We start from the raw sequence: 24,338 nt of genomic DNA on the forward strand, positions 1-24,338 counted from the left end.
AATTCTGGTTAGTTATTTGATTTTTTTAATCCCAGACACAACATATTAGGTCACAATTGACATTTTTTAAGTGCATACTTGTAGAATTATTGCAGTTAGGCTTAAGCCCATTTAACTAAGTAACAAGACTATAAACTTCAATAATGAGATGCTGATGAAATTATTGAATAGTTGTAATTTTGGCCATGGATGATGGGGAGTAACCTTAATGTTATGTAATATTTTGTAACAAAATATATGCTTATGAGTTTTGCACAACTTTATGCAGGCAGATTTTTTTTACAATATCTGTATTAATGAAAAACACACAAGTCAAAGAAATTCAATGCAATATTCTGGTTTATTGTAGAATACCAAAGAGAGATCAACAACAAATTATTGCAACAAAATAGCATCCTGACCCTTTATATATAAACCTTTCATATGCAGAAACACCTCTTCAAAATTCCATTGCCTTTAGCTTCTTCTCCTCCTGTTGTGTTAAAGCCTGCTGGGTCAAGATCTTGTCATAGAGCCGGTGGGGTTTGCCTATCCCGAGTTTTGGCAAGCCTCGGTTCAGGCCCTCCAGCAACACACAGGACTTGCATAGTGCCTGACTGGAGATGTAACCACATCGTAAGCATGTTCCTTGCACAGGCATCTTCACTCCTTCCTTCACAGAGAGGTTCTCACCTGAATGGATGATGTCCATGATGGCACTAGGCCTGACTGCCTCAAGGTCTTTGAGGAAGGTACGTGCATGGCCACGGTAAGCATTGGGTGAGTAAACACACTCAGTAGAGAAGTAGTCAAGCTTTTTGAAGTAGGCATAGAGGACAATTTCTTTTTCATAGGCGTATTTGAGAGGTTTGCAGCGTGGTATTGCTCCCTCACCATCACTGGCTGTGCTGATCACTGTACAGCGACGCAGACGAGCAATATCTCCTCTCAGCACATTCATCAGCACTGTCTCTGCCACATCATCTGCATTGTGACCTTAAAATGTAACAAGAGAGCCAATATGAATTACATTTGAAATCTGAAAAAAGTAACCCATGATGAAATAAATACTATTTAGTATAAATGTTTGCATCTAACCTTTGCTTTAGTCTGTTTGGCTTACCAGATGCCTCTTAACACATAAATATTCAGGCTGCAATGAGATCATACTGCATATCGTATCGGTTGATGAAAAAGTTCTTATTCAGTCTTTGTATCGAACAATATTTAACAGACTACATTAGGCCTTTTGCTATGAAATACCTACGTTATATGATGTATAATAAATATTTCAACTTGATCAAGATCGCACTTTCACCTCTGAAACTCCCATTCCCACTTTCTTCTTGAACAGGCTACAGGAATAAAAAAAAATCTGCTTTAAGGCAACATTCTCCAGCTGAATCAAGGTAGGTCAAAGTATACATTGTGGATCTACAGAGCACAAGTCAAAAATCATGTCATGGCCTGTTATGAGTTACTGAAAGAATCTGAAAGGATTATGCAAACTGTAATAATTTTCAGTTATGTACTTTTAATGTTAAATGTTTTAATTAATTGCAATTTGTGACCATGCTTATTTTTGCTGCATCAGATTACTGTATATAAAGGTAACTATTGGCCTCTGTGGTCAAAAGTCACCATCTTGAATGAGATTGAAGATTGGTGAAAATGTTAGCTATTTTCTGCTCAGTACAGACTGTAATGATTGACTAAACACCAAATAGCTTTAAATACTTTGGCTATTAAACTTTGGTTGCACCTGTAAAAACTGCATTTTTTGTTCAACTCAGTGTTGTGTATAGGAGTGCACAACATTTATCATTTATATTTTAGGCAAACTATTTTAAAGCTTGGAAAAAAGGGAATATCTAATATTTGTATAATTTGATATTCCCTTTTTTCCAAGCTTTAAAATAGTTTGCCTAAAATATAAATGATAAATGTTGTGCATTTCTGCTTGGTGTCTGTTTCTCAGTGGATTCTTTCCTTTTAAAGAATCCACTGAGAAACAGACACCAAGCAGAAATGCCAATAAAAACAGACTGAATTTGTGAAAAAAGCTATGAAGAGAAGACAAAACAAAAAGAAAATGAAAACAGTGACCTGGCTAACAACCTTCACAGGGCAGAGTGTTTGTATCACAATCCACCATTCAAAGAAGACTTCAAGAGCAGAAATAAGAGGCAATACCACAAGATGAAAAGCACCCATCAGCAGTAAGAATCAGAAAGCCATACTGGAATTAAAAAAATATAGAGAGAGGTGTACCAAAGTGATGGAAATGACAGAATTTGGAGGAAGAAGGTTAATCATCATTAGCAGATATGATCTAAAACATACGAGCTAACATTAGCAGAAAGAATTTTGAAGTTTACGGGGGCATTTTGTCTCCAATTTAAATGGACTTTATCATGCAGCAAGACAATAGATTAGACACAAACTTCCAAATAAAAAAAATATTTTATCAGAGGAAAAAACTGGCCAGGTCAACCGTTGGACCTTATCCCAGTTGAAGATGCATTTCACCTCCTGAAGAGGAAACGGAAGGTCAAGACCCAGTGAAACACCCAACTAAAGGAGGCTATAGACCAGAAACAAAAGCATCACAAATGAAGAAACCAAAAATTTGGTGATGTCTGAGTCACTGGCTTGATATCTTCTTCTTTCTTATACTTTTGATTTGATTGGGAGGATTGATACAAATGGCTCAGTGTTTAACATCAGATAACACCAGGAAATAAAAGCTGAAATCCTAAACTCTTTGATGTATACCACAAAAAAAATAAATGGCCTTGCCTTTCCAGTAGTTTTGAAGGACACTGTAATTTGTGCATGTACAGTATCTCAAGAAGTGAGTACACGCCTCTCATTTTTGTAAATATTTTATCTTTTCATGTGACAACACTGAAGAAATGACACTTTGCTACAATGTAAAGTAGTGAGTGTACAGCTTGAATAACAAGTGTAAATTTGCTGTCCCCTCAAAATAACACATGGCCATTAATGTCTAAACCGCTGGCCACAAAAGTGAGTACACCCCTAAGTGAAAATGTCTAAATTGGACCCAAAGTTTCAATATTTTGTGTGGCCATCATTATTTTACAGCACAGCCTTAACCCTCTTGGGCATGGAGTTCACCAGAGCTTCACAGGTTGCCACTGGGGTTTTCTTCCACTCCTCCATGACGAAATCACAGAGATGGATAATGTTAGAGACCTTGCGCACCTCCACCTTCCATTTGAGGATGCCCCACAGATGCTCAATAGGGTTTAGGTCTGGACACATGCTTGGCCAGGCCATTACCTCTTTAGCAAGGCAGCGGTCAACTTGGAGGTGCTTGGGGTCTTTGTGTCGGAATACTGCCCGGCAACCCAATCTCTGAAGGGAGGGGATCATGGTCTACTTCTGTATGTCACAGTACATGTTGGCATTCATGGTTCCCTCAATGAACTGTAGCTCCCCAGTGCAGGCAGCACTCATGCAGCCCCAGACCATGACACTCTAACCACCATGCTTGACTGTAGGCAAGACACACTTGTCTTTGTACTCCTCACCTGGTTGCCACCACACACACTTGACCCCATCTGAACTGAATAAGTTTATCTTGGTCTCATCAGACCACAGGACATGGTTCCAGTATTTTTTAGCAGTATTTATTTTATAGCCTCTGCCATCTTTATGTAGAGAACAATTATTTTTTTTTTCCAGATCTTCAGAGGAGTTCTTTGCCATGAGGTGCCATGTTGAACTTTCAGTATGAGAGGGAGAGCAATAACACCAAATTTAACACATCTGCTCCCATTCACATCTGAGACCTTGTAACACTAACAAGTCACATGACACCAGGGAAAGAAAATGGCTAATTGGGCCCAATTTAAACATTTTCACATAGGGATGTACTCACTTTTGTGGCCAGCGGTTTAGACATTATTGGCTTGTGTTGAGTTATTTTGAGGGGACAGCAAATTTACACTGTTATACAAGCTCACTCACCACTTTACATTGTAGCAAAGTGTCATTTCTTCAGTGTTGTCACATGAAAAGATATAAAATAATTAGGAAAATGTGAGGGTTGTTCTCACTTCTGTGAGATTATTGTATACTGGTTTCAATGTTGTCAGGAAAAGAGCTGGTGGAGCATTGAACACCCATTGTAATGTTCATGAAAGCGGTTTGAGAAAACTTTTGCCTTGTGACATGTTGCAATATCATGTTGCATACAGCCATTAGTAGATGAAAAATTGTGGCCATGAATAGAGCTACATGTTCAGCAACAATACTCAGATAGTCTGAGGCATTCAAACAATGATCGATTAGTATTAACAGCCCCAAAGTCTGCTAAGAATTCATTCCATATGAAGTCCCTGACTAACATCTGTGTGCAGAAATAGAGATTTATAAAACCAGGTAATGTGTTCTCAGAAGACCTATGATCAAGGGTTGTGTTACTTAAAGCTGGAAAAGGTTAAAAGGTTATCTCAAAGAGCTTAGATATTCATCTGTCCACTTTTGTCTCTATAGTAACGTCAATGGGGTAAAAAAAAGAACACTGCTACACAGCTAGAGTGACAGCTATAGCGTTATATAACATTTCTGTGTGCCTTTTCCAAGACCACATTGACACTCCACACCACTGTGGACTGATGAAACTAAGGTTGATTTATTTGGGAAGAACAGGCAGCACTGTCTGGTGTAAAAGGAAAACTGCATACCAACATGAAAATGTCTTAATAGTGGTTAAGTATGGTAGAGGGAGCGTCATTATCTACAGAATGGTTTCAAAAATCCAAGTCAGAGCTCAGAGCTTAACCCCATAGAGATCCTTTGGAATGGCCTCGAGAGCACTATTCACACCAGACTCCCTAAGAATATGGATGAGCTGAAGCTGTTCTATGAGGAATAGAGGTTTAAAAATCCACAGCTACAGTAAATTCTTGATTGTATGTTGCCAAAGCAGGATTTACCTGATAAATAATAATGTTAAAAAACTTACTTGTTCCAAAGCATTGTGAATGTTTAATGGTATGTATTCGATAAAGACAAAAAAATTATAATAAAGTTCTAATTACTTTTGTGTTGTTGGCTTAAGCATTGTGTTTAGACTATCCCCTTTAAAGATGAGATGACATTTTAAGAGCAAATTTGAAAACCAACTAATGTCCAAACTGAAATGAGAGACTGGGGCTAGGGGACTGTGCTTCCATGAAGTGCCTGTTAATATATGAGAGTAAAAACACCAAGAAAATGTGTTCCCGTTTTAAATGTTGATTGGCGCTTCTATTGTTTTACTGGGTGAGGAAAAAGTCCTTCTGAACCTTTTTTCAGACCAGCCTTTCTGGTACTCAAATCCATGCTAGGATCAAAGTCAGAGATAACACTTTACCTTCATTTTGATGTTTGATGCTATTGACCTACAACCGCATGTTTTTGCATTTCAATGCTGTTACATAATTAGTTGCTTAGATAACTGCAAAATGTGCAGGATTTCCTAATAAAGAATACACTACACATACTCATTCACGCAATACATAATCATGTAGATTACTTGTCAGCAGCTCCAATAAAAATACACACCCACCATAAACCACTTTGGGTTCCACTTCTGTCAGCCAAGAACAGAAAACTGAGACCGTAGTGGGCACCCAAACTTGACACACAAATGGAAGGGTCAGAATTTGATGGCAACAACATACATCCATGCACCCAATCAAGATGCTGTGTCAGTAGTGTAATGGCATAGGGTTGAAGCCTCTGTCTCCAGATCAGTAACCCAATGCCTTTAATTCACTGAGCTACCACTGCCGTTTGTATACTCTGCATAAAACATATGGTTCCATAGGTTCACTTTACACACTAACCTCCCCAATGTTGCTCATTAGACAAGCCGAGTTGGTTGCATTACATTCGGCACAAGAGGCAAAAATCATAAAAAAAAACTGAATTCTGTTTCATCTCTCAAGTGTAAACTACCTGTACAAATCTTGTCCACGTTCAGCATCATGGCTCCCCGATCAAGCGCCTGCCTCCGAAACACGCCGCAAAAAGTGCAGTTGTTCTTTCGGCCCACTTGTTTGACAATAGCGTCCATGGTCCAGCCATAGAGATCTTCATAGGACACGATGGTGAGGGGCAGATCGTACTGCTGTTCGTTTCTCTTCACCGTTTCTAAAGAATCGTTTCGGTATCCTGTGATGCCTTCGTCCACTGAGAGCAGCAGCAGCTTGAGGCCGTAATCATAGCGCACATTCAGGACTTTCAGAACGTAAGCCAACACAGTAGAGTCTTTTCCTCCTGATGCGCCGATCCCTACAGTCTCCCCACGATTAAACAGCCGAGCCGAAACGATGGTTTGGTGAATCTCTTCCTCAAAAGCCCAGAAGAAGCAGGGTTTACATAACGAATGGCCGGTCTTCGGTCGTCTGAGCACCGCCCTGTTTTTTGCACAACTGCTGCACTGAATAGGCATAATGATCAAACCTGAGCTGAACTTACAACTACAACTAAACCCACAAAACGGGTTGCTTTAGACATGAGATGTACAAAAATGTATCGTTAGATATCGCCAGCTAACTCATAGAATGGTTGTACCTTTGTGTTTTAGAAAGCAACTGCAGCTCGGAATATTGAAAAGCAAGTTACAGCACTCGTGTCTGCGAAAAAGTTGTTTATAAAAACAACATAAAGCTTGTTTACGAACAGCTCTGTTACAGCAGAGCAATCTTACCTAAACTGAACACGAGAAACATCGGGTACAAAGCCACTGACAATGCTAAACAATTCAATCTTATGGAATGTTATTTCATTAATACTATAGTTGATATTAGCAATCCATTAATTATTTTGTGAAACAATTTACGAATTTGTTGAGAATATAACCTAGTAGGACAACGATCATGCTGTATAAACTGCTTCGTTCTACTTCGTCTTAAACCTGGAAGGCTCAAATGAAAAGAACAGCCCTCTAGCGGCCCGGAGTACAAGTAATTAGAATATATTAACCCTGCAAAGCCTGACACATGAAATAGTTGACAGAAAATTTTTGGCCTTTAAACAAAATTTAACCTAAAAACAATACATTTACACATATGGTTGTTTTGTATGTTATTTGCACTACCATGCACTCTCACACTTGTCACACTATGTACATAACTGATCAGTCATATATTCAGAATCAGAATCAGGTTCATCAGTAGACATTATGAGTATGAAATATGAATACAGAATATATGCCTGATCAGTTACAGTATGTACATAAAGTGTGGGAAGTGCATGGTAGTGCAAATAACAATATTGTGCAATATTATGCTTTTTGTACAGTATGCAGCAGCAATAGTGTGTGTAACATACACGGATGATGTGATGACTGACAGTTCTGATAATGCAGTACTTATGCTATGAAGCAGGGAATATAATTATGGTGAGTTGTTAATCAGGGTGATAAGGGGCCTGGGGAAAGAAACTGTTCTGGTGTCTAGCAGTTTTAGTAAGCACAGTTCTGTAGCGCCTCCCAGAAAGGGGTTGGCAGGGGGGGCACCAATTATTTTTCCGTTGTTTTTACTGTGCGTTGCAGTCAGTTTCTGTCCTGTTTTGTTGCTGCACCAAACCCGATGGTGATGGATGTGCACAGGACAGATTCAATGACTGGTGTGTAGAACAGCATCAACAGCTCCTGTGGCAGACCATACTTCCTTAGTTGGCATAGAAAGTACATCCTCTGCTGGGCCTTTTTGATGATGGAGTTTATGTTGCACTCCCATTTCAGGTCTTGGGAAATAGTAGTGCCCAGAAACTTGAAGGCCTCCACAGATGACACCGGGCTGTTGGATATTGTGAGGGGGAGTAGTGTTGAAGGGTCTTTCCACAGTTTTGAGGGTGTTTAGCTCTAACAGTTTGGTCACTTCAAGTGCAGTCAATAGAGTAGAGGGAAAATAGAAGTGGGGAGAGGACACATTCCTGTGGAGCGCCAGTGCTGATTGTCCGAATGCTGGAGGTGACACCTCTCAGTCTCACCTGTTGTTTCCTGCCTGTCAGGAAGCTGGTGATCCACTGACAGATGGAAGGGGGTATAGTGAGCCTTAGGAGTTTGAAGTGGAGAATATCCGGAATTACTGTATTAAAAGCCGAACTGAAGTCGACAAACAGAATCCGGGCATATGTCCCTGGGCAGTCCAGGTGTTTCAGAATGTAGTGTAGTCCAATGTTGACTGCGTCGTCCACAGACCTGTTTGCATGGTAGGCAAACAGTAGGGGATCCAGCATCTGTTCTGTTTCAGTCTTTCTGTATTCATATTTAATACTCATACTGTCTATATTGTCTCACATCGTCTGTATAGTCTGTATTATCATGTCTTGTCTAGTATAGTGTTATTTATGTCTGTATTGTCTTGTCTTGTATAGTTTTAGTTATGTCTGCATTGTCTTGTATAGTATAGTGTTATTTATGTCTGTACTGTCTTGTATAGTATAGTGTTATTTATGTCTGTATTGTCTTGTATAGTATAGTGTTATTTATGTCTGTATTGTCTTGTCTTGTATAGTATAGTGTTATTTAGGTCTGTATTGTCTTGTCTTGTATAGTATAGTGTTGTTTATGTCTGTATTGTCTTGTATAGTATAGTGTTGTTTACGTCTGTACTTTTGAGTGTCACAAACAGCTGGAACCAAATTCATAATGCAATTCACATTTTCCATTGTGGCAAGAATAATGTGGATTACATTATAAAATTCAATACAGTGATGACTAAGATTAATTACCTTATAGACCTGCTTTATCATATTTGATACACATATTTTTACATGAATTTACTATAAAATTCTATATTTAATATGATGTAATTATTGTTTGCTTCAATAATGTTCAGTATCTTTACTTCTGTGAGATACTGTATATGGAATAATCCCAGGTCAAAAACACCTGCCAAATTTGAAAAAAATGGGTCTAAGGCGTGAACCTTACAACTTCAAAGTGAAGTATAAAATGGGAGCTGACAGTCCAGCGGTTTACATGTCTCAATATCACCTTCTGAACCAGACAAGCAACAGCAAATGAGCTACAAAATTAGCAGAAGCTTTTTTTTTCAAAATTAGCAGAAGTCAAATTTATCATGAGCCATGCAAAGTCTAAAGCCATGAGACTCAAAGAGATCAAGGAGGAGACAGTTACAGACTTTCAGGAAGTCTGTGCACACATCAGAAACAGCACATGGCATAAAATAGGACACTCACAACATTGTCACATGCATCTGATGTTTTACCGCGAGGCACCATAATTGTAATTCCTACTGCTCTACAAGAACAAAGGACTGGTTTAGAGATATTGACCAGAGAGGAGAAGCAATAGTACATAGCTGTCTTGTATGTCAATTCAATTCACCAGTCACACATTGTGCCGTTGAAGATGTCAATTTTGCCAGAAATTCCCTGGCATAGTGTCAGTGTAGACTTTTATGGACCACCTCCCACAGGAGACTATTTGTTAGTCATCATGGATGAGTACACATGATACCCAGCAGAAGAAAATATAAATTAATTCACCCAAACAGCCAACCAGCCAATACAGTCATTCTCATTATAAACAAAACTTCCCAATGTAGGAGGATGTACTGTCACTACTAACTTGACAGTGAAAGACATGGGTGTTATATTAGACAGCAATTTTTCTTTTGAAAATCATATCGCCCATATTACAAAAATAGCCTTCTTCCACCTTAGAAATATTGGCAAGCTAATTTCTCTCCACTAGCTTTTCTTTTTCTGCCCATCCCGAGGCAGACAGAGCAAGCTCCATTTGTGTTGCGCTTCATGAAGCTTTCAGACCTTCAAAGAGAAAAGGCCTACATCCGAGGATCCCAAGGCATCTAGAAGTGTACCAGCTCCAGTTGGATTCCACTTCATGAAGATTTGAGACATTCGATGAGAAGTTGCCAACTCCATGAGGTTTTGTGTTGAATCTATAATGAAATCATATGATGAGCTAATTTACAAGTTTCCCAGGAGTCCCTGGTTACACAATTCAAAATTGACTGTAGAAAGGACATTATTTATAATTACACTCTCCAGTGTTAATATTCATTTATAATCACACTCTCTGGTGTCACCCAAATGAGGATGGGTTCCCTTGGATTCCTCTCAAGGATTCTTCCCCATATCATTAAAGGGAGATTTTCTTTGTGACAGTTGCCTCAGGCTTGTTCATTAGGGATTATCTGGGATGAATGCAGATAAATTTACATAAAGAAAATATGCTCTGTAAAGCTACTTTGAGACAATGTCTACTGTTATATGTGCTATACAAATAAAATTGAATTCAATTGAATTTCAATGTTTGGTATCCCTAGGGTCATGAAGATTGAAAATGGCTAACAGTTGTCAGTTCTCTAATTTTCAGAGCTAATGCCTCAGATGAAGGATTAATGCACACCTTGGGCTCTTCGTGTGGCAGAAATACAAGGGGTTCCTTGGAAGAAATATCTGAAATACCTTCCTATGTGTATTTGTCTGCCAAGCTGCTGTGTCAACATATACAACAATAAACAAAGATTCCCTTTCTGAGTCACAATACAACGGGTAGTTTGTAGACTTGGAGAAAGCGTATGACAGGGTGCCAAGAGAAGAGCTGTGGTACTGTATGAGGAAGTCAGGAGTAGCATAGAAGTATGTCAGAGTGGTGCAGGACATGTATGAGAGGAGCAGGACAGTGGTGAGGTGTGCTGTAGGTTCAGTTCAAAGTGGACAGAGGAGTTCAAAGTGGAGGTGGGACTGCATCAGGGATGTAGAAAGGTGTCAGGAGTTCTGTGTGATAGGAAAATATCAGCAAGAATCAAGGGGAAGGTGTACAGGACAGTGGTGTGACCGGCCATGCTGTATGGTTTAGAGACAGTGTCACTGAAGAAGAGACAGGAGTCAGAGCTAGAGGTAGCCGAGCTGAAGATGTCGAGGTTCTCTTTGGGAATGACAAGATTGGACAGGATTAGGAACGAGTACATCAGAGGGACAGCTTATGTTGGACTTTTGTGGGACAAATTTAGGGAGGGCAGATTAAGATGGTTTGGACATGTTCAGAGGAGGGAGAGTGAGTATATTGGTAGGAGAATGTTGGACATGGAGCTGCCAGGCAGGAGGCAAAGAGGAAGGCCAAAGAGGAGGTATATGGATGTAATTAATGAGGATATGAAGCTAGTGGGTGCAAGTGTTGAGGATGCAGAAGATAGGGATAGGTGGAGAGAGATGATTCGCTGTGGCCAAGCCTGAAGGGAAAAGCCGGAAGTCACAATACAACGGGTAGTTCCAACTGAAATGTGAAAACATAAGATCAAAATCTAAAGCCATGATGAAGTCTCATGCAGACTCTTGCCGTTATGCCGTGCCACACACTTTCATGCCAGGTGACACCGTGCTTTATCGTCAGCCAAAACACAACAAATTAACCACACCATACAACATCCATATCATACCATATGTGATAACCAAGGTGGAAGTCTTTATGGTAACAGCCACCAAAGACAGACATTCTATTGTCAGGAAACATTCATCATTCTTTATTTATTGATTATCGATAATTGATTATCAAAGTGATAATCAGTTAAAATAGTGATTTCAATGATACATCGTGTGACGACAGACATTTATTGTCCCTTCAGGACAATACCTAGTCACAGATTACTACATACATGTACAGAATGTGCTGTTAAGTATACCAAATTTTAATGTGCTGTAAAGTCTAGAGGATTTTTTTTGTTTTGTGATGTTTGAAATACACATTTAGAATGTATGTTGTTTTGTTGATTGTGCAACTAGACCTACATTGCATAAGAGGCACTCAAATGTAACTTTAAATACTTTTGAGTTAACCATTTTATTTAGCACATTTACGAATTTGTAAAATGTTAAGGTATGATAGTAAGCCCAATTATTTGAAGTGTTAAGATAAATGAAGAATGCAAATTTGTTTGTTCTGTTTATATTTAAACAAAGGGGGGTGACATTGTAATGTTCACAGAAACCTGGTGTTTGTTTGGGGAAATAGAGCATTTTGGAGGATAAGAGGGGTGTGTGTGTGTGTGTGTGTGTGTGTGTGTGTGTGAGAGAGAGAGAGAGAGAGAGAGAGAGAGAGAGAGAGAGAGATTGGACATATATCTTGATTCAGCATCTCTACATGTATAGCAGACATTCCATTCCAGTGTCGTTAAATTCCAACACAGGTACACCTCATGCTACTTAATGAAGTACTGATTAGATGGTTAGCGGTTCATGACCTGCAGAGGGCGAAAACAACTCTCCACTGACCAGGATGCAGAGCTCTCACGCATAGAGCATGACAGTCACTCATTTCGGTCTTTTGTCACGCTCTCCCGCCACACATTGCATTTCTCAGGCAGAAAAACTTACTATTTATCATATATTTAACATAAGCGCCCAAAATGTATCTGTCCGCATCGCTGTCTCTATGGAACCGGGCAGGAATCAAGCACGTCTCCCCTGGAATTCAGGAGTCGAGCCTGACACTTATCAGCCAATCAAAAAAAAAAGAGGCTACACAATAGCCAATCAGAAAATAGCACTATTGTATCTGGGTAAGACTTAATGCAACAACCACTGAAAAAAAGCATATCCTGGAATTGTTCAGCATCATCCTCATTCACCCACAGAGAACTACTGGAGCTGCGAGCATCACTTTGAGCACAGAGTAAGTCATGATCAGTGTTGGGCAATAACGCATTACTGTAACACAGTAACTAGTACTCTAACGTATTACTTTTTAAATAAATTAACTCTGTTACTTTTTAAATGAATTCATTTTGGCTGAAGTGTAGCCTACAGCCTAACCTGTTTACAGCAGCGACGCATTGTAGGATTGGTGGATTCCAACCACTGTAAACACGAAGACGCCGCACTGTGCGGCAGTAATGGCGAGTCAAGGCAAGAGCAAGACGAGTTTCTCAAAGAGGAAATATGCTCATTATATCACCTTAGTTGAGCATAAAGACAAAAACCATATAGTCAAATGTAAGCTGTGTCTTTCTGGTTCGAAGGTCCTATCTACTGCGATAAACAGCAACTCCAATCTGTCAAAGCACCTCTAGAAACTACTTGACTCGACAAAGCTAGAAGCTAACCCGGTTTCGGTGGACACACTCGAAGTGAGTCAAGCCCCAGCCAAACAACAGCGACTAGATTTTAACCGGAATGTTAGCCAGGGACAGATCAACAAACAGTTTTGTGTTTGTATAGACCATTACGCATGAAAGGGCATTAATGGGAACATTAAAGACCGTTCTTTAAAAAAGTAACTAAAAAGTTACTTTTAACAGTAAAGCGTTACTTTTTGGTGTAAGTAATCAATTGAGTTTGCACTGATGCACTGTATACTAGGGGTCTGCACGGCAAAAAAGGTTGAGAATCACTGGTCTAGGCCTAGTCATATTTTCTTTATCACAAGATGACTGACATTTTGTCACATTACACATCTCTCTCCAAATAGGCTTAATGATTTTATTAGCACTAAATAAATTAGTGTATTGCATCGTCGATGTTATCAGTCACTTTTAAAATCATGTCATATTTGATATCCTGGCCATGGATGCATTAATCATTGCATCTGTCTTACAAAGATGTCATGAGAGGAAAGCCCCCTAAAAAGGCCAGGTGGCAGGATGCTGGCCCAGAGAAGGTGGTGAAAAGGGTAGGGCCGTATTTGGTTAAATTGTGTTCAGTGATCCTTACCAAACACAACAAACACCCCCATTGTTGTGTTTGGGTGGGGGGTTGGAGATGTCACTTTTGCCTGTCTTCAAAACTTGAGAGCCCTGAGAATGTCTGCCAACCCTGGCAAGGACATTTCTAGTACATTTCAATAATATCCGAATTTATATTGGGGTATATTCAGGTTTCAGTCAATATCAATTTACTCGTATTGTTTTTACTAATTGCACCAAAAGCCTAAAAACATTGTAGGCTTTTGGTGCAATTCGGAGTAAGGGGGTATATTTATATTTTACGACAGTTAGCAGGATCTTATGTGACAGTCAGTTTGAGTATTATTGACAGCCTATTACAAAATACAGCTAATTTTTGTCACTACAAACAAATGTTCAAAAATTAGCAGGCAGATGCAAATATGGCAGATGCAATTTTTGATTTGTGATGTTAAACACAAACATTTAGGAAAACAAAGCCATTTTTTCAAATGATCATATATTTTATATTTTTATAAATGATTTTATATTCTGTTTAGTGTATAGAGTGATTTTTATAAATGGATAATATCTCTACCATTTAAATGTAGGGACAAATAGTGTGTTTCGCACTAACAAAAATATGGTATGATAACCAATAACCAGTCTGGCCCTTTTTACTATCCATAATGCGTGAAGTCATAAGTAGGACGTCCTATGCTATGGAAGTGATATGTGATACAGGAGTTCGACACCCTTTCCGTCAGTGTCGCCGCGATATCACTCCGTCACCATCACCTCCTCCGAGCAACAGGTTGTAGCTCAACTTGACCAAGGTCGGAAATGACATCAGTCCAAGCACCGAATTCCCACTTCCTAGGTAGGATGAATGAGTTAGTGTTAGCATTGCTCGTAAGTAGAGAACCCACAAATTTCCGCGAGTTTATCGTCAATGCCTCTACACTGGAAAGTATGGACTACATACTTTACGTCTGAATTAATCCGCTCTTTTATCATCAACAAATTTTGTTCATAGCATTTGTCTCTGAAACGAACATCCGTTAAACTACTGTACTGGTAGCTAACTGGCTAATGCTATTGAATATTATTTACGATGGTGAGCTTATATACTTAGATACTGTAAACAATCGATTGGACTAGATATATTATCGTAATATCGGGTAGGTTATCTTAAATATCTTGAGTACATATACAGTTAGACCTCCTTATGAGGGAGCCATTTATATCAATGAATTCTTACTCAGTCATGTAGAATTTTACTGGTCTGCTTTTTGTTAAGGTAAAATGTCAAATGACTTGTCCCTCCACCCGACAGACGTCGTTATGTTAAATGTACCAATTATCCGCCAGTTGTACCACTGGGACTGCGGTTTAGCGTGTTCTAAAATGGTATTAAAGTAAGTGCTATTTCATTCTATTTCAAGTCATCTTGGTTGATCAGACGTGCATTGAATATGGTTCATTGTTCTTCACTCAGAATATTTCTCAAATTTCCCAGATATCTACATCCAGTGAGTGAAGATGAGTTTCGGAGAGCCTGCTCTGAACTGAAATTGACAGAAAGCGTGTGGACCATTGACCTTGCTTATCTCATGGGCCAGCTAGGCGTAAAGCACTGTTTCTGCACACAAACATTAGGGGTAGACAAGGGGTTTAAAAACCAGGTATACCAAACTTTGTGTGGCAAATGTGTATAAAAGATAATTTTACGTAAAAGCTAATGATTGATTTGGTTATATTGCATGAGACGTAGTTTTTAATTAGATTGGTCAACATATTTTTATGCAGTATGAGTGCAAGATAAAATCCCAACCTATTTTGCAGGGTGTTTATTAAACTGCAAAATAGGTTTTGATTACAGTCTGCATTGTAGATTTTGCATAGACCTGCATACATTGTGAATAGGTTTGGAAATGTTAATAGGTCAATATTGCCAATGTGTTCTCAAGAAAGAGCATTTTCTTTTTGATTTTCTATAGATACAGTGTGATGCACAGTGTGAAGGCACCATTTAACATCATGGCAAAAGCTTTTAGAATTGTACAGTGTGACCAAAGCTTAACCAAACAGTTTTTTCTTCCTGTTGTAGTCATTCTACAAAAAGCATTTTGATTCAGAAGAGGACAGAGTTAATGAACTCTTTCTGAAAGCAGAGAGCCGAGGCATAATGGTAAAGAAATGGTAATAAACTTGTTTTTCATTATATATGCAATATGTAAATATGTTGTATGATTGTACCATTTTAATTATAGGCCCTAGTACATAAATCAGAATTCCCAGAGTATCTGGAAAATGGAAGGTTAACTGTGGTTCTCAACTGCTCAAGTGTGTTTTTCTGGAGTACCAATTTCTAGTCATCACCTTGTGAATTTGGCTCCACATGGGTAGCCAATTAAGGTTCCTGGTATGACACAATTATCCTGTATTATCCACAATTATCCTATCCTAAGTGGCCAGATAATTTTCAATTAATCATTTAACTATGGATTGTGTACTTTGGAACTAGAGCAGTCTATGAAATTTCTAATGTGTTTTATAGTGCACCTCAAAATTTGACAGCAGTCATAAACTGCTGATACCATATATTACTGAGGTTTACAGTAGCTCAAATTATTGATGTTGAGTGTACTGAGAATAGCATTTCTGAAACAGCTTTGAAGAAACATTAAGTGAACTCTGCAAGGACAGCAAGGGCAACGTTCCCACTGCAGTGTCTACAAACGTTCTTTTTTGTTAACAGATTAAGATCTTTAGATGTTTCTACAGGCATCTGTAATGTGACTGTTATGGCCAAATATGTTGTCAGCTCATGAAACAGAATTCAGGGTTCCCACGCGTCCTGGAAAACCTGGAAATCCTGGAAAATTTATGACCAATGTTCCAGTCCTGGAAAACACATGGAAAATGAAAGAAAACATAAATTGTCCTGGAAAAAATCTTGTTGTCCTGGAAAATGATTATTTTTAAATAATGATGCTCCGATTGATCGGCCACCGATCATGATCGGCCGATATTGACTAAAAATAGCTAGATCGGTGAACCCCAAAAGCGCTGATCAAAAAAGCCGATCACGTGACGTAAATTACTCGCGCGACTTTTTCCCACGTGCATGCACGCGCACAGGTAAACAACAGCAGAGCGGCACTTACCAGTGGCAACATGAGTTCTCCCATCTGGAAGTTTTTCAAAGTGTCCGATAAAGACGTAAAGTTAGCCGTTTGCAATGTATGTCGTGATGAAATCCCTCGAGGTGGAAGCAAGCAACGGCATTTTAATACCAATAACATGATTAGGCATCTTAGAACACGCCATACAACTGAATATGCAGAGTATGAGAAACTAAACCAGCCGAAGCCAACAACATCCCCATCCCTCAACCAGCCGACTGTGAGTGATGCATTTAAACTAGTAGTGATGTGAGTGTGAGTGATGTCTTTTATGATTGAGACATGAAGGATTTTGTACTCTGTATTAGTAGGCCGAGGCCCAGCATGTTTTGGTCTGAAACATTTTGTGGCCAATTGTTTAATTTTAATATATTAAACATTTTATTTACATTTTACAAGTAGCCTGGGCCTATGTAACCTCATACCATCCCAAGTTCATCTGGTTGGTAACTACCTGCTTGGCCTCCTTGTTTCTCTGCCTTGTTATTTAGAAAGGATGGCATTGGCTTACAGTAGCTTTCATTATTTTATTTTTTGGATCTGATGTAGTTGGTTCCTCAACTACATCAGACGTTCATAATAATAACAGAAAAAAACACTTGCCATAGTTTTGTCCTTTGTGGCAGTAGCCAGTTTTGGTGTAACAAGTTTTACATTTTGCTGCCAATTATAAAATGTAATCATTGTATTAAGAGGCGACATCCTATTAAGCTGATCTGATGTGTGTTGGTCTGCCTGACCCCTCTTTGTTTGGAATAATTTTAAGTTACTCTGCCTTATTTGGGAAAGATGGCCTACAGTAGCTTTAAGTTCTCATTTTCTAAAATAAACACTTGGTGGTTCTTCAAGATCTTGACTGTAGCCTATTTCTACAGTTTTTTTCTCAATACAGTTAATTTAGAGTTAATTTCATTTCTAAAAATGGTGCTCTGCTAGATTATAGATAAAAGATTCCCATTCCTCTGCCATTCTGTGATCGGCAGTGATCGGCAATCGGCAGATCATGATCTTGGTGATCGGTGATCGACCCCAAAAATGCTGATCGGAGCATCTCTATTTTTAAATGTTCTTGATCATTTAAAGAACAGTTTACAACTGGTCGAAACAATTAGTAACAGAAAGCGCTCTGTTCAGGGATGCTGAGTTTTGACGGGTTTTTTGTTATGCTGTTTAATCTTGCTGTGACGGATGACGCTGGCGGTTTCAGGTGCTAGGAATGGTTTAAGTGCTCGAATGTTTTCAGCAAATGGTGACGGGTAAGCAGGTTATATTAACCTTGTTAATCTGAATATCATGTGCAAGGGGAATGCACAGCAAACTAAAGCATGCATGACTGCATTGGCCTGAGAAAGGAAAGGGTATTAATATGTGCAGTCTTTTTATTTTATAAATGTTGAAATTTCATTCACATGACAAAATTACTTTAAAAGTATAGTTAAGTAATAGCCATAAAGTGTACGTTGTTTTTAAGACTTCTGGAGAGAAGAAAATATTACTTTAGGCCGTGAATCTGTGAGCCTTGTCTTTTTTGCTAAATTTGAAATGTCCTGGAAAAGTCCTGGAAAATGATCTCTGAAAAAGAGTGGGAACCCTGAGAATTGATTTAGTGCCCTTTTGCTGGTTAATATCAAACTCCACATGTCCATACTAGTATCTAACTACTGACAATATTGCAGCACTTCTCAGACAGTTGTCATAATAAGGACCTTAATGTATTATTGATAAACCTGATATAATAAACTATAAACTTGATAAAATGAACTATATCCTAAATATCATAAACGATATAAACTTGGAGGTGGCTTAGTGGTAAGCACGTTCGCCTCACACCTCCAGGGTTGGGGTTCGATTCCCGCCGCCACCTTGTGTGTGTGGAGTTTGCATGTTCTCCCTGTGCCTCGGGGGTTTCCTCCGGGTACTCCGGTTTCCTCCCCCGTTCCAAAGACATGCATGGTAGGTTGATTGGCATCTCTGGAAAATTGTCCCTAGTGTGTGAGTGAATGAGAGTGTGTGTGTGCCCTGCGATGGGTTGGCACTCTGTCCAGGGTGCATCCTGCCTTGATGCCCAATGACGCCTGAGATAAGCACAGGCTCCCCGTGACCCGAGGTAGTTCGGATAAGCGGTAGATGAATGAATGATATAAATTTGTTTTTGTGCCTCATACAGCATAAATTTGTGCAATATGAGGCCAACATTTTATATAAATAATAATTCAGTAATTCAGATGGGTTAGTCTTTGAGTTGAGAATGTATGCATGGCAAGTGGTCAATACCTCAAGATCCTATTGGATCTGCATAGCATTACAGGGGCTCCAAAACACCTTGCATGGCAGGGGCAGTTGTAATAAGAAGTCATTTAAACTTTGTGTGTGTTCTCTTTGTGGCTGAGACATGATATAGAATGGTCAAAGGCTGCCCATATTAGGTCAGTGTCACAATGTGATTGGTACTTAGCAAATGAGCAAATAGGAATTCTCCACTACCACTGAAGGAAACTGTCCTTGTGGTCCACAACAAAAGGAAGTAGAAATTTAGTAACTGTTTTTCAGTTGTGTATATGTTGTGTCTATCAGAATCAGGTTTATTGGCCAAGTGTGTTGACATACACAAGGAATTTGGTTCCAGCTGTTTGTGACTCTCAAAAGTCCAGACATAAATAACACTATACTATGCAAACTATACAAGACAATGCAGACGATGAGATACAATATAGACAGAATGAGTATTAAATATGAATATAGAATATGACTCATAAGTTATGTACATAAAGTGTGGGAGTGCAAATAACAATATTGTGCAATATTATGCTTTTTGTACAATATATAGCAATGGTAGTGTGTGTAATATATACAGATGATTTGATGACTGGCAGTACTTATAGATATGAAGCAGTGAATATAGTTATGGTGAGTTGTTGATCAGGGTGATTGCCTGGGGAAAGAAACTGTTCCTGTGTCTGGCAGTTTTAGTAAGCAAAGTTCTGTAGTGCATGCCAGAAGGGAGGAGCTGAAAGAGGTTGTGTCCAGGGTACGAATGGTCAGTGGTGATTTTTCCTGCCCGGTTTCTGGTTCTTGTGTCGTACAAGTCCTGGGGAGTGGGCAGGGGGGTGCCAATTATTTTTTCCGCTGTTTTTACTGTGCGTTGCAGTCTGTTTCTGTCCTGTTTTGTTGCTGCACCAAACCCGATGGTGATGGATGTGCACAGGACAGATTCAGTGTAGAACTCCATCAGAAGCTCCTGTAGCAGACCATACTTCCTTAGTTGACGTCGAAAGTACATCCTCTGCTGGGCCTTTTTGATGATGGAGTTTATGTTGCACTCCCATTTCAGGTCTTGGGAAATAGTAGTGCCCAGAAACTTGAAGGCCTCCACAGATGACACCGGGCTGTTGGATATTGTGAGGGGGAGTAGTGTTGAGGGGTCTTTCCTAAAGTCCACTATCATCTCCACAGTTTTGAGGGTGTTTAGCTCTAGACTGTTCTGACTGCACCATAGCAGCAGCCGCTTCACCTCCTGCCGGTATGCAGACTCCTCGCCATCTTGGATGAGACCGATGAGCGTAGTATCATCTGCAAATTTCAGGAGTTTAACAGTTTGGTGTTATTTATGTCTGTACCTTTGAGAGTCACAAACTGCTGGAACCAAATTCCTTGTGTGTGTCAACACACTTGGCCAATAAATCTGATTCTGATTCTGACTTGAAGTGCAGTCATTAGTGTAGAAGGAGAATAGCAGTGGGGAGATGACACATCCCTGTGGAGCGCCAGTGCTGATTGTCTGAATGCTGGAGGTGTGACACCTCTCAGTCTCACCTGTTGTGTCCTGTCTGTCAGGAAGCTGGTGATCCACTGACAGATGGAAGGGGGTATAGTGAGCCTTAGGAGTTTGGAGTGGAGAATTTCCGGAATTATAGTATTAAAGGCCGAACTGAAGTCAACAGACAGAATCCGGGCATATGTCCCTGGGAAGTCCAGGTGTTGCAGAATGTAGTGCAGTCCAATGTTGACTGCGTCATCCACTGATCTGTTTGCACAGTAGGCAAACTGTAGGGGATCCAGCATCTGTTTGGTTTCAGTCTTTAGGTGGGCCAATACCAGCTGTTCAAAGGTCTTCATCACAACAGATGGTAGAGTGACAGGCCTGTAGTCATTCAGTCCAGTGATATAGGGTTTCTTGGGTACCGGGATGATTGTGCAGAGTTTAAAGCAGGAGGGGAATTCACACAGCTCCAGTGATCTGTTGAAGATATGGGTGAAGATGGGAGCCAGTTATCAGCACATGCTTTGAGACAGGAGGGGGAGACCTTGTCTGGTCCAGGATATTTCCTTGTCTTCTGTCTCTGAAAGAGCCGATTCACATCCTCTTCACAAATTGTGAGTGCAACTTGAGTGCTGGGAGGAGTTGTTAATGGGGTTCCCAGAGGTGTGATGTCAGTCAATGGGCTGGGTTGGATGGGAGGTGTGAAGATGTTGTTCTCAAACCTGCAGTAGAAGGTATTGAGGTCGTCAGCCAGGTCTTTGTTTGGTTCTGCTTTTCAGAGTAGCTTCTTTTGGCTATTCTGATCTCCTTTGTCAGTAGGTTCCTGGCCTGCTTATACAGAGTTTTGTCCTCCCCTCTGTAGGCATCTTCCTTGGCTTATCGAAGTTTTTTTCAGTTTGGCTGTGAACCATGGCTTGTTGTTAGGTTTTGGTTGGCACACACACGTCTTCACAAAAACTGATGTACGATGTCACAGTGTCTGTCAGTTCATCCAGTCTGTCAGTTCCAGCCTCAGATACTCCAATCAGTGCAGGCAAAACAGTCTTGTAGTTCCTCACTGTTCACTGTTTTTACTACAGGCGTAGTAGATTTTCGTTTCTGCCTGTATGTTGGAATAAGATGGACCAAACAGTGAACAGAGTTCCCCAAGGCTGCCCTGGGTACAGAACGATATGCGTCCTTAAGAATTGTGTAGCAATGATCAAGTGTATTTTTCTCCCTTATTAAATTAACGGGTTTACAGTTTATGAACAGTAATTCGAAGTTTGGGCTGCAGTATTTATTCAGCACTGTGACATCTGTGCACCAGCATTCGTTAATGTAGAAGCAGATTCCGCCGCCTTTCATTATACCAGATAGCTCCGTTACGCGATCCGCGCAGTGTAAGTGGAAGCCCGAGAGAAGTAATCCACTGACCGGGATTGAGTGACTGAGCCAAGTCTCAGTAAAACAGAGAGCAGCGGAGAGTGAAAAGTCCTTGTTTGTTCCGTTGAGAAGAAACAGTTTGTTTTTTTGTTTGGTATTGAGCGGAGGTTCGCCAGGTGAATCGATGGGAGCGCAGTTCTAAATCCCCTCTGTCGCAGCTTCACTAGCGCACCGGCACGCTTACCTCACCGGCGTCTCCTCCATATACCATAGAACACAGGTGCTCCTCCAACTAAGATTTCCAAAAAACTGTCCGGGTTTGTGAAAAGTTGTCTGGAGTGAACTGCCCAATGTTAAGCAGTTCTGCTCTAGTGTAAGTTATCACGGTAGGGTGACCAAACACACAGAAAGTAAACAAAAAGAAAGAAAGTATGAGAGAGTCGTGCTGAGGCTGCCATCCACAGCGTCATCTTGATCTTGAATTTACATAGACACTTGCGCAAAAAATAAAGCATGCAAAATATTACCTTGCAAAATTCTCAAATGGGAGACATTTATGTTCTCTATTTTCTTGTTTAGGCTGATCAGAAATGTTTGCTCTTTAGAAGAAACTTTTAAGGGTTGACTGTTTTGACATAGTCATTGTCCATGGGATTGTACAGTGATTTTGCTGTTAAGACTCACCAGCAAGTATCACCAGCACTGAATTCATCACTGAAGAGTAAATTTTGGATTGAGCAATTTAGTACCTCATTTGAATAGTGTAAATGTAACTCTATTAATTAATTGTTAATTCTGTAATTGAATAATGTATATTTGGTGCATGTAACGAGAAAGGTCTGATCACCCAGAGTCTGTCTCTCGGACAAATCCCTCTGACCAGCATTGTTAGTGTTGTTATGCTAAGATGTGTTCTTTTGTAGGTGTCTAATTTTATCAGATAATGTCCTTTTTTTTCTACTCGAGCTGTCAACCTGTGATTTGCTAGAAGACAGTGGATGTATAAATTAGAATCTAGCAGCAGGTAATGAGGTTCAGATTAGAGATAAAGCAGGGGATGGGGTAGCTGTAAAATTTTTAATCCTTTGACCCCCAGAAGTCATTACACAGTCTGAGATTTCAGTTTTGGTACAACCAGGTCCAGGTGTGTCCTTCTTGCTGTTGTCCATAACACATCTGTGAATTGGTCTACAAGCTCTCTCATGTTCTGTCAATTTTACAGTACAGTCGTATGCAAAGGTTTAGGAACCCCTGACAATTTCCATGATTTTCATTTATAAATATTTGGGTGTTTGGATCAGCAATTTCATTTTGATCTATCAAATAACTGAAGGACACAGTAATATTTCAGCAGTGAAATGAGGTTTATTGGATTAATAGAAAATGCGCAATATGCATCAAAACGAAATTAGACAGGTGCATAAACTTGGGCACCCCAACAAAAAAATCACATCAATATTTAGTAGAGCCTCCTTTAGCAGAAATAACAGCCTCTAGACCAGGGGTCGGCAACCCGCGGCTCTGGAGCTGCAAGTGGCTCTTTCATCCCTCTGCTGCGGCTCCCTGTAGATTTGGAAAATTTATTTTATTTTAGTTAGTTAGTTTTTAAAAAAATTTAATTCTAAGATTATGATGCTCTTGTAACATTAACAGTGCTCTCAGGATTTGATGACAGGCAAGCATGACATCTCCAAAGCGCGAAAATACCCTCGCTAATGAATATGCTTTTTTTTCATTTGGCTGTTGCTTTAAATCTTACCCAGATAGTGCTATTTTCTGATTTGCTATTGCGTAGCCTCTTTTTTTTGATTGGCTGATGAGTGTCAGGCTTGACTAAGAGCTCCAGGGGATACGCGCTTGATTCCTGCCTGGTTCCATAGAGACAGCGGTGCGGACTGATACATTTTGGGCTCTGCGGCATATTAAATCTATGATAAATAGTCAAAAAGTTTTATGAAATACAATGTGTGGCGGGAGAGCGTGACAAAAGACCGAAATGCGTGACCATCACTCTCAATGCGTGACACTTAACAGCCCTGCATTAAAATAAACCGTGTTTAATTTTTTTGTCGCTCAAAACTTGTGTCATAACTGCCGACTGGCGAAATCCAACACACAGAAGCAGACGCATTTTTGGTTTGCTGCAGCCGGCAAGTTTTGATGTCATGAATACGAAGAGGACTCAATTAGACATCGAACATTTTATTTGAAAGTAACCTTCAACCCAGCGTATTTTTTGTTAAGGTTAGTTCACACTGTTCAAAATATTTTTGCTTAGCTATTTATTAATTCTGCATATGATATTACCTCCGCATCCACCAGCAATAATATTTTAAATATAGTGAAAATATTATACTAAGAGCACAGTAA

The 24,338-nt window shown here is 39.7% G+C and overlaps 2 protein-coding genes across 11 annotated transcripts in view; one reads left to right on the forward strand and one right to left on the reverse strand.

Annotated features, from left to right (window-relative positions):
• The window catches only part of gucd1 (guanylyl cyclase domain containing 1), a 153,648-nt gene that overhangs the window by 119,787 nt on the left and 9,523 nt on the right, over positions 1 to 24,338 (forward strand). Inside the window, exons 2-5 of one of the 9 annotated variants that reach the window (XM_060882338.1) lie at positions 14,793 to 14,836; positions 14,956 to 15,073; positions 15,175 to 15,340; positions 15,766 to 15,857. In XM_060882338.1, the coding sequence (XP_060738321.1) occupies positions 14,961 to 15,073; positions 15,175 to 15,340; positions 15,766 to 15,857 (371 nt within the window). In that variant the 5' untranslated portion in view covers positions 14,793 to 14,836; positions 14,956 to 14,960. The other 8 variants (XM_060882336.1, XM_060882334.1, XM_060882337.1 and 5 more) reach the window with 8 other exon arrangements.
• Positions 322 to 6,914, reverse strand: ctu1 (cytosolic thiouridylase subunit 1 homolog (S. pombe)). Of its 2 annotated transcripts, XM_060882377.1 has the most exons (3): positions 5,953 to 6,914; positions 5,561 to 5,629; positions 322 to 975 (listed from the first exon to the last, which is right to left on the reverse strand). In XM_060882377.1, the coding sequence occupies exons 1-3, from the start codon at positions 6,446 to 6,448 to the stop codon at positions 440 to 442; spliced, it is 1,101 nt and encodes a 366-aa protein (XP_060738360.1). In that variant the 5' UTR covers positions 6,449 to 6,914; the 3' UTR covers positions 322 to 439. The 2 variants fall into 2 exon arrangements, with proteins under 2 accessions (XP_060738360.1, XP_060738361.1); XM_060882378.1 differs by lacking the exon at positions 5,561 to 5,629.

Source organism: Tachysurus vachellii, chromosome 11, assembly GCF_030014155.1.
Source record: "Tachysurus vachellii isolate PV-2020 chromosome 11, HZAU_Pvac_v1, whole genome shotgun sequence".
NCBI lineage: Eukaryota > Metazoa > Chordata > Actinopteri > Siluriformes > Bagridae > Tachysurus > Tachysurus vachellii.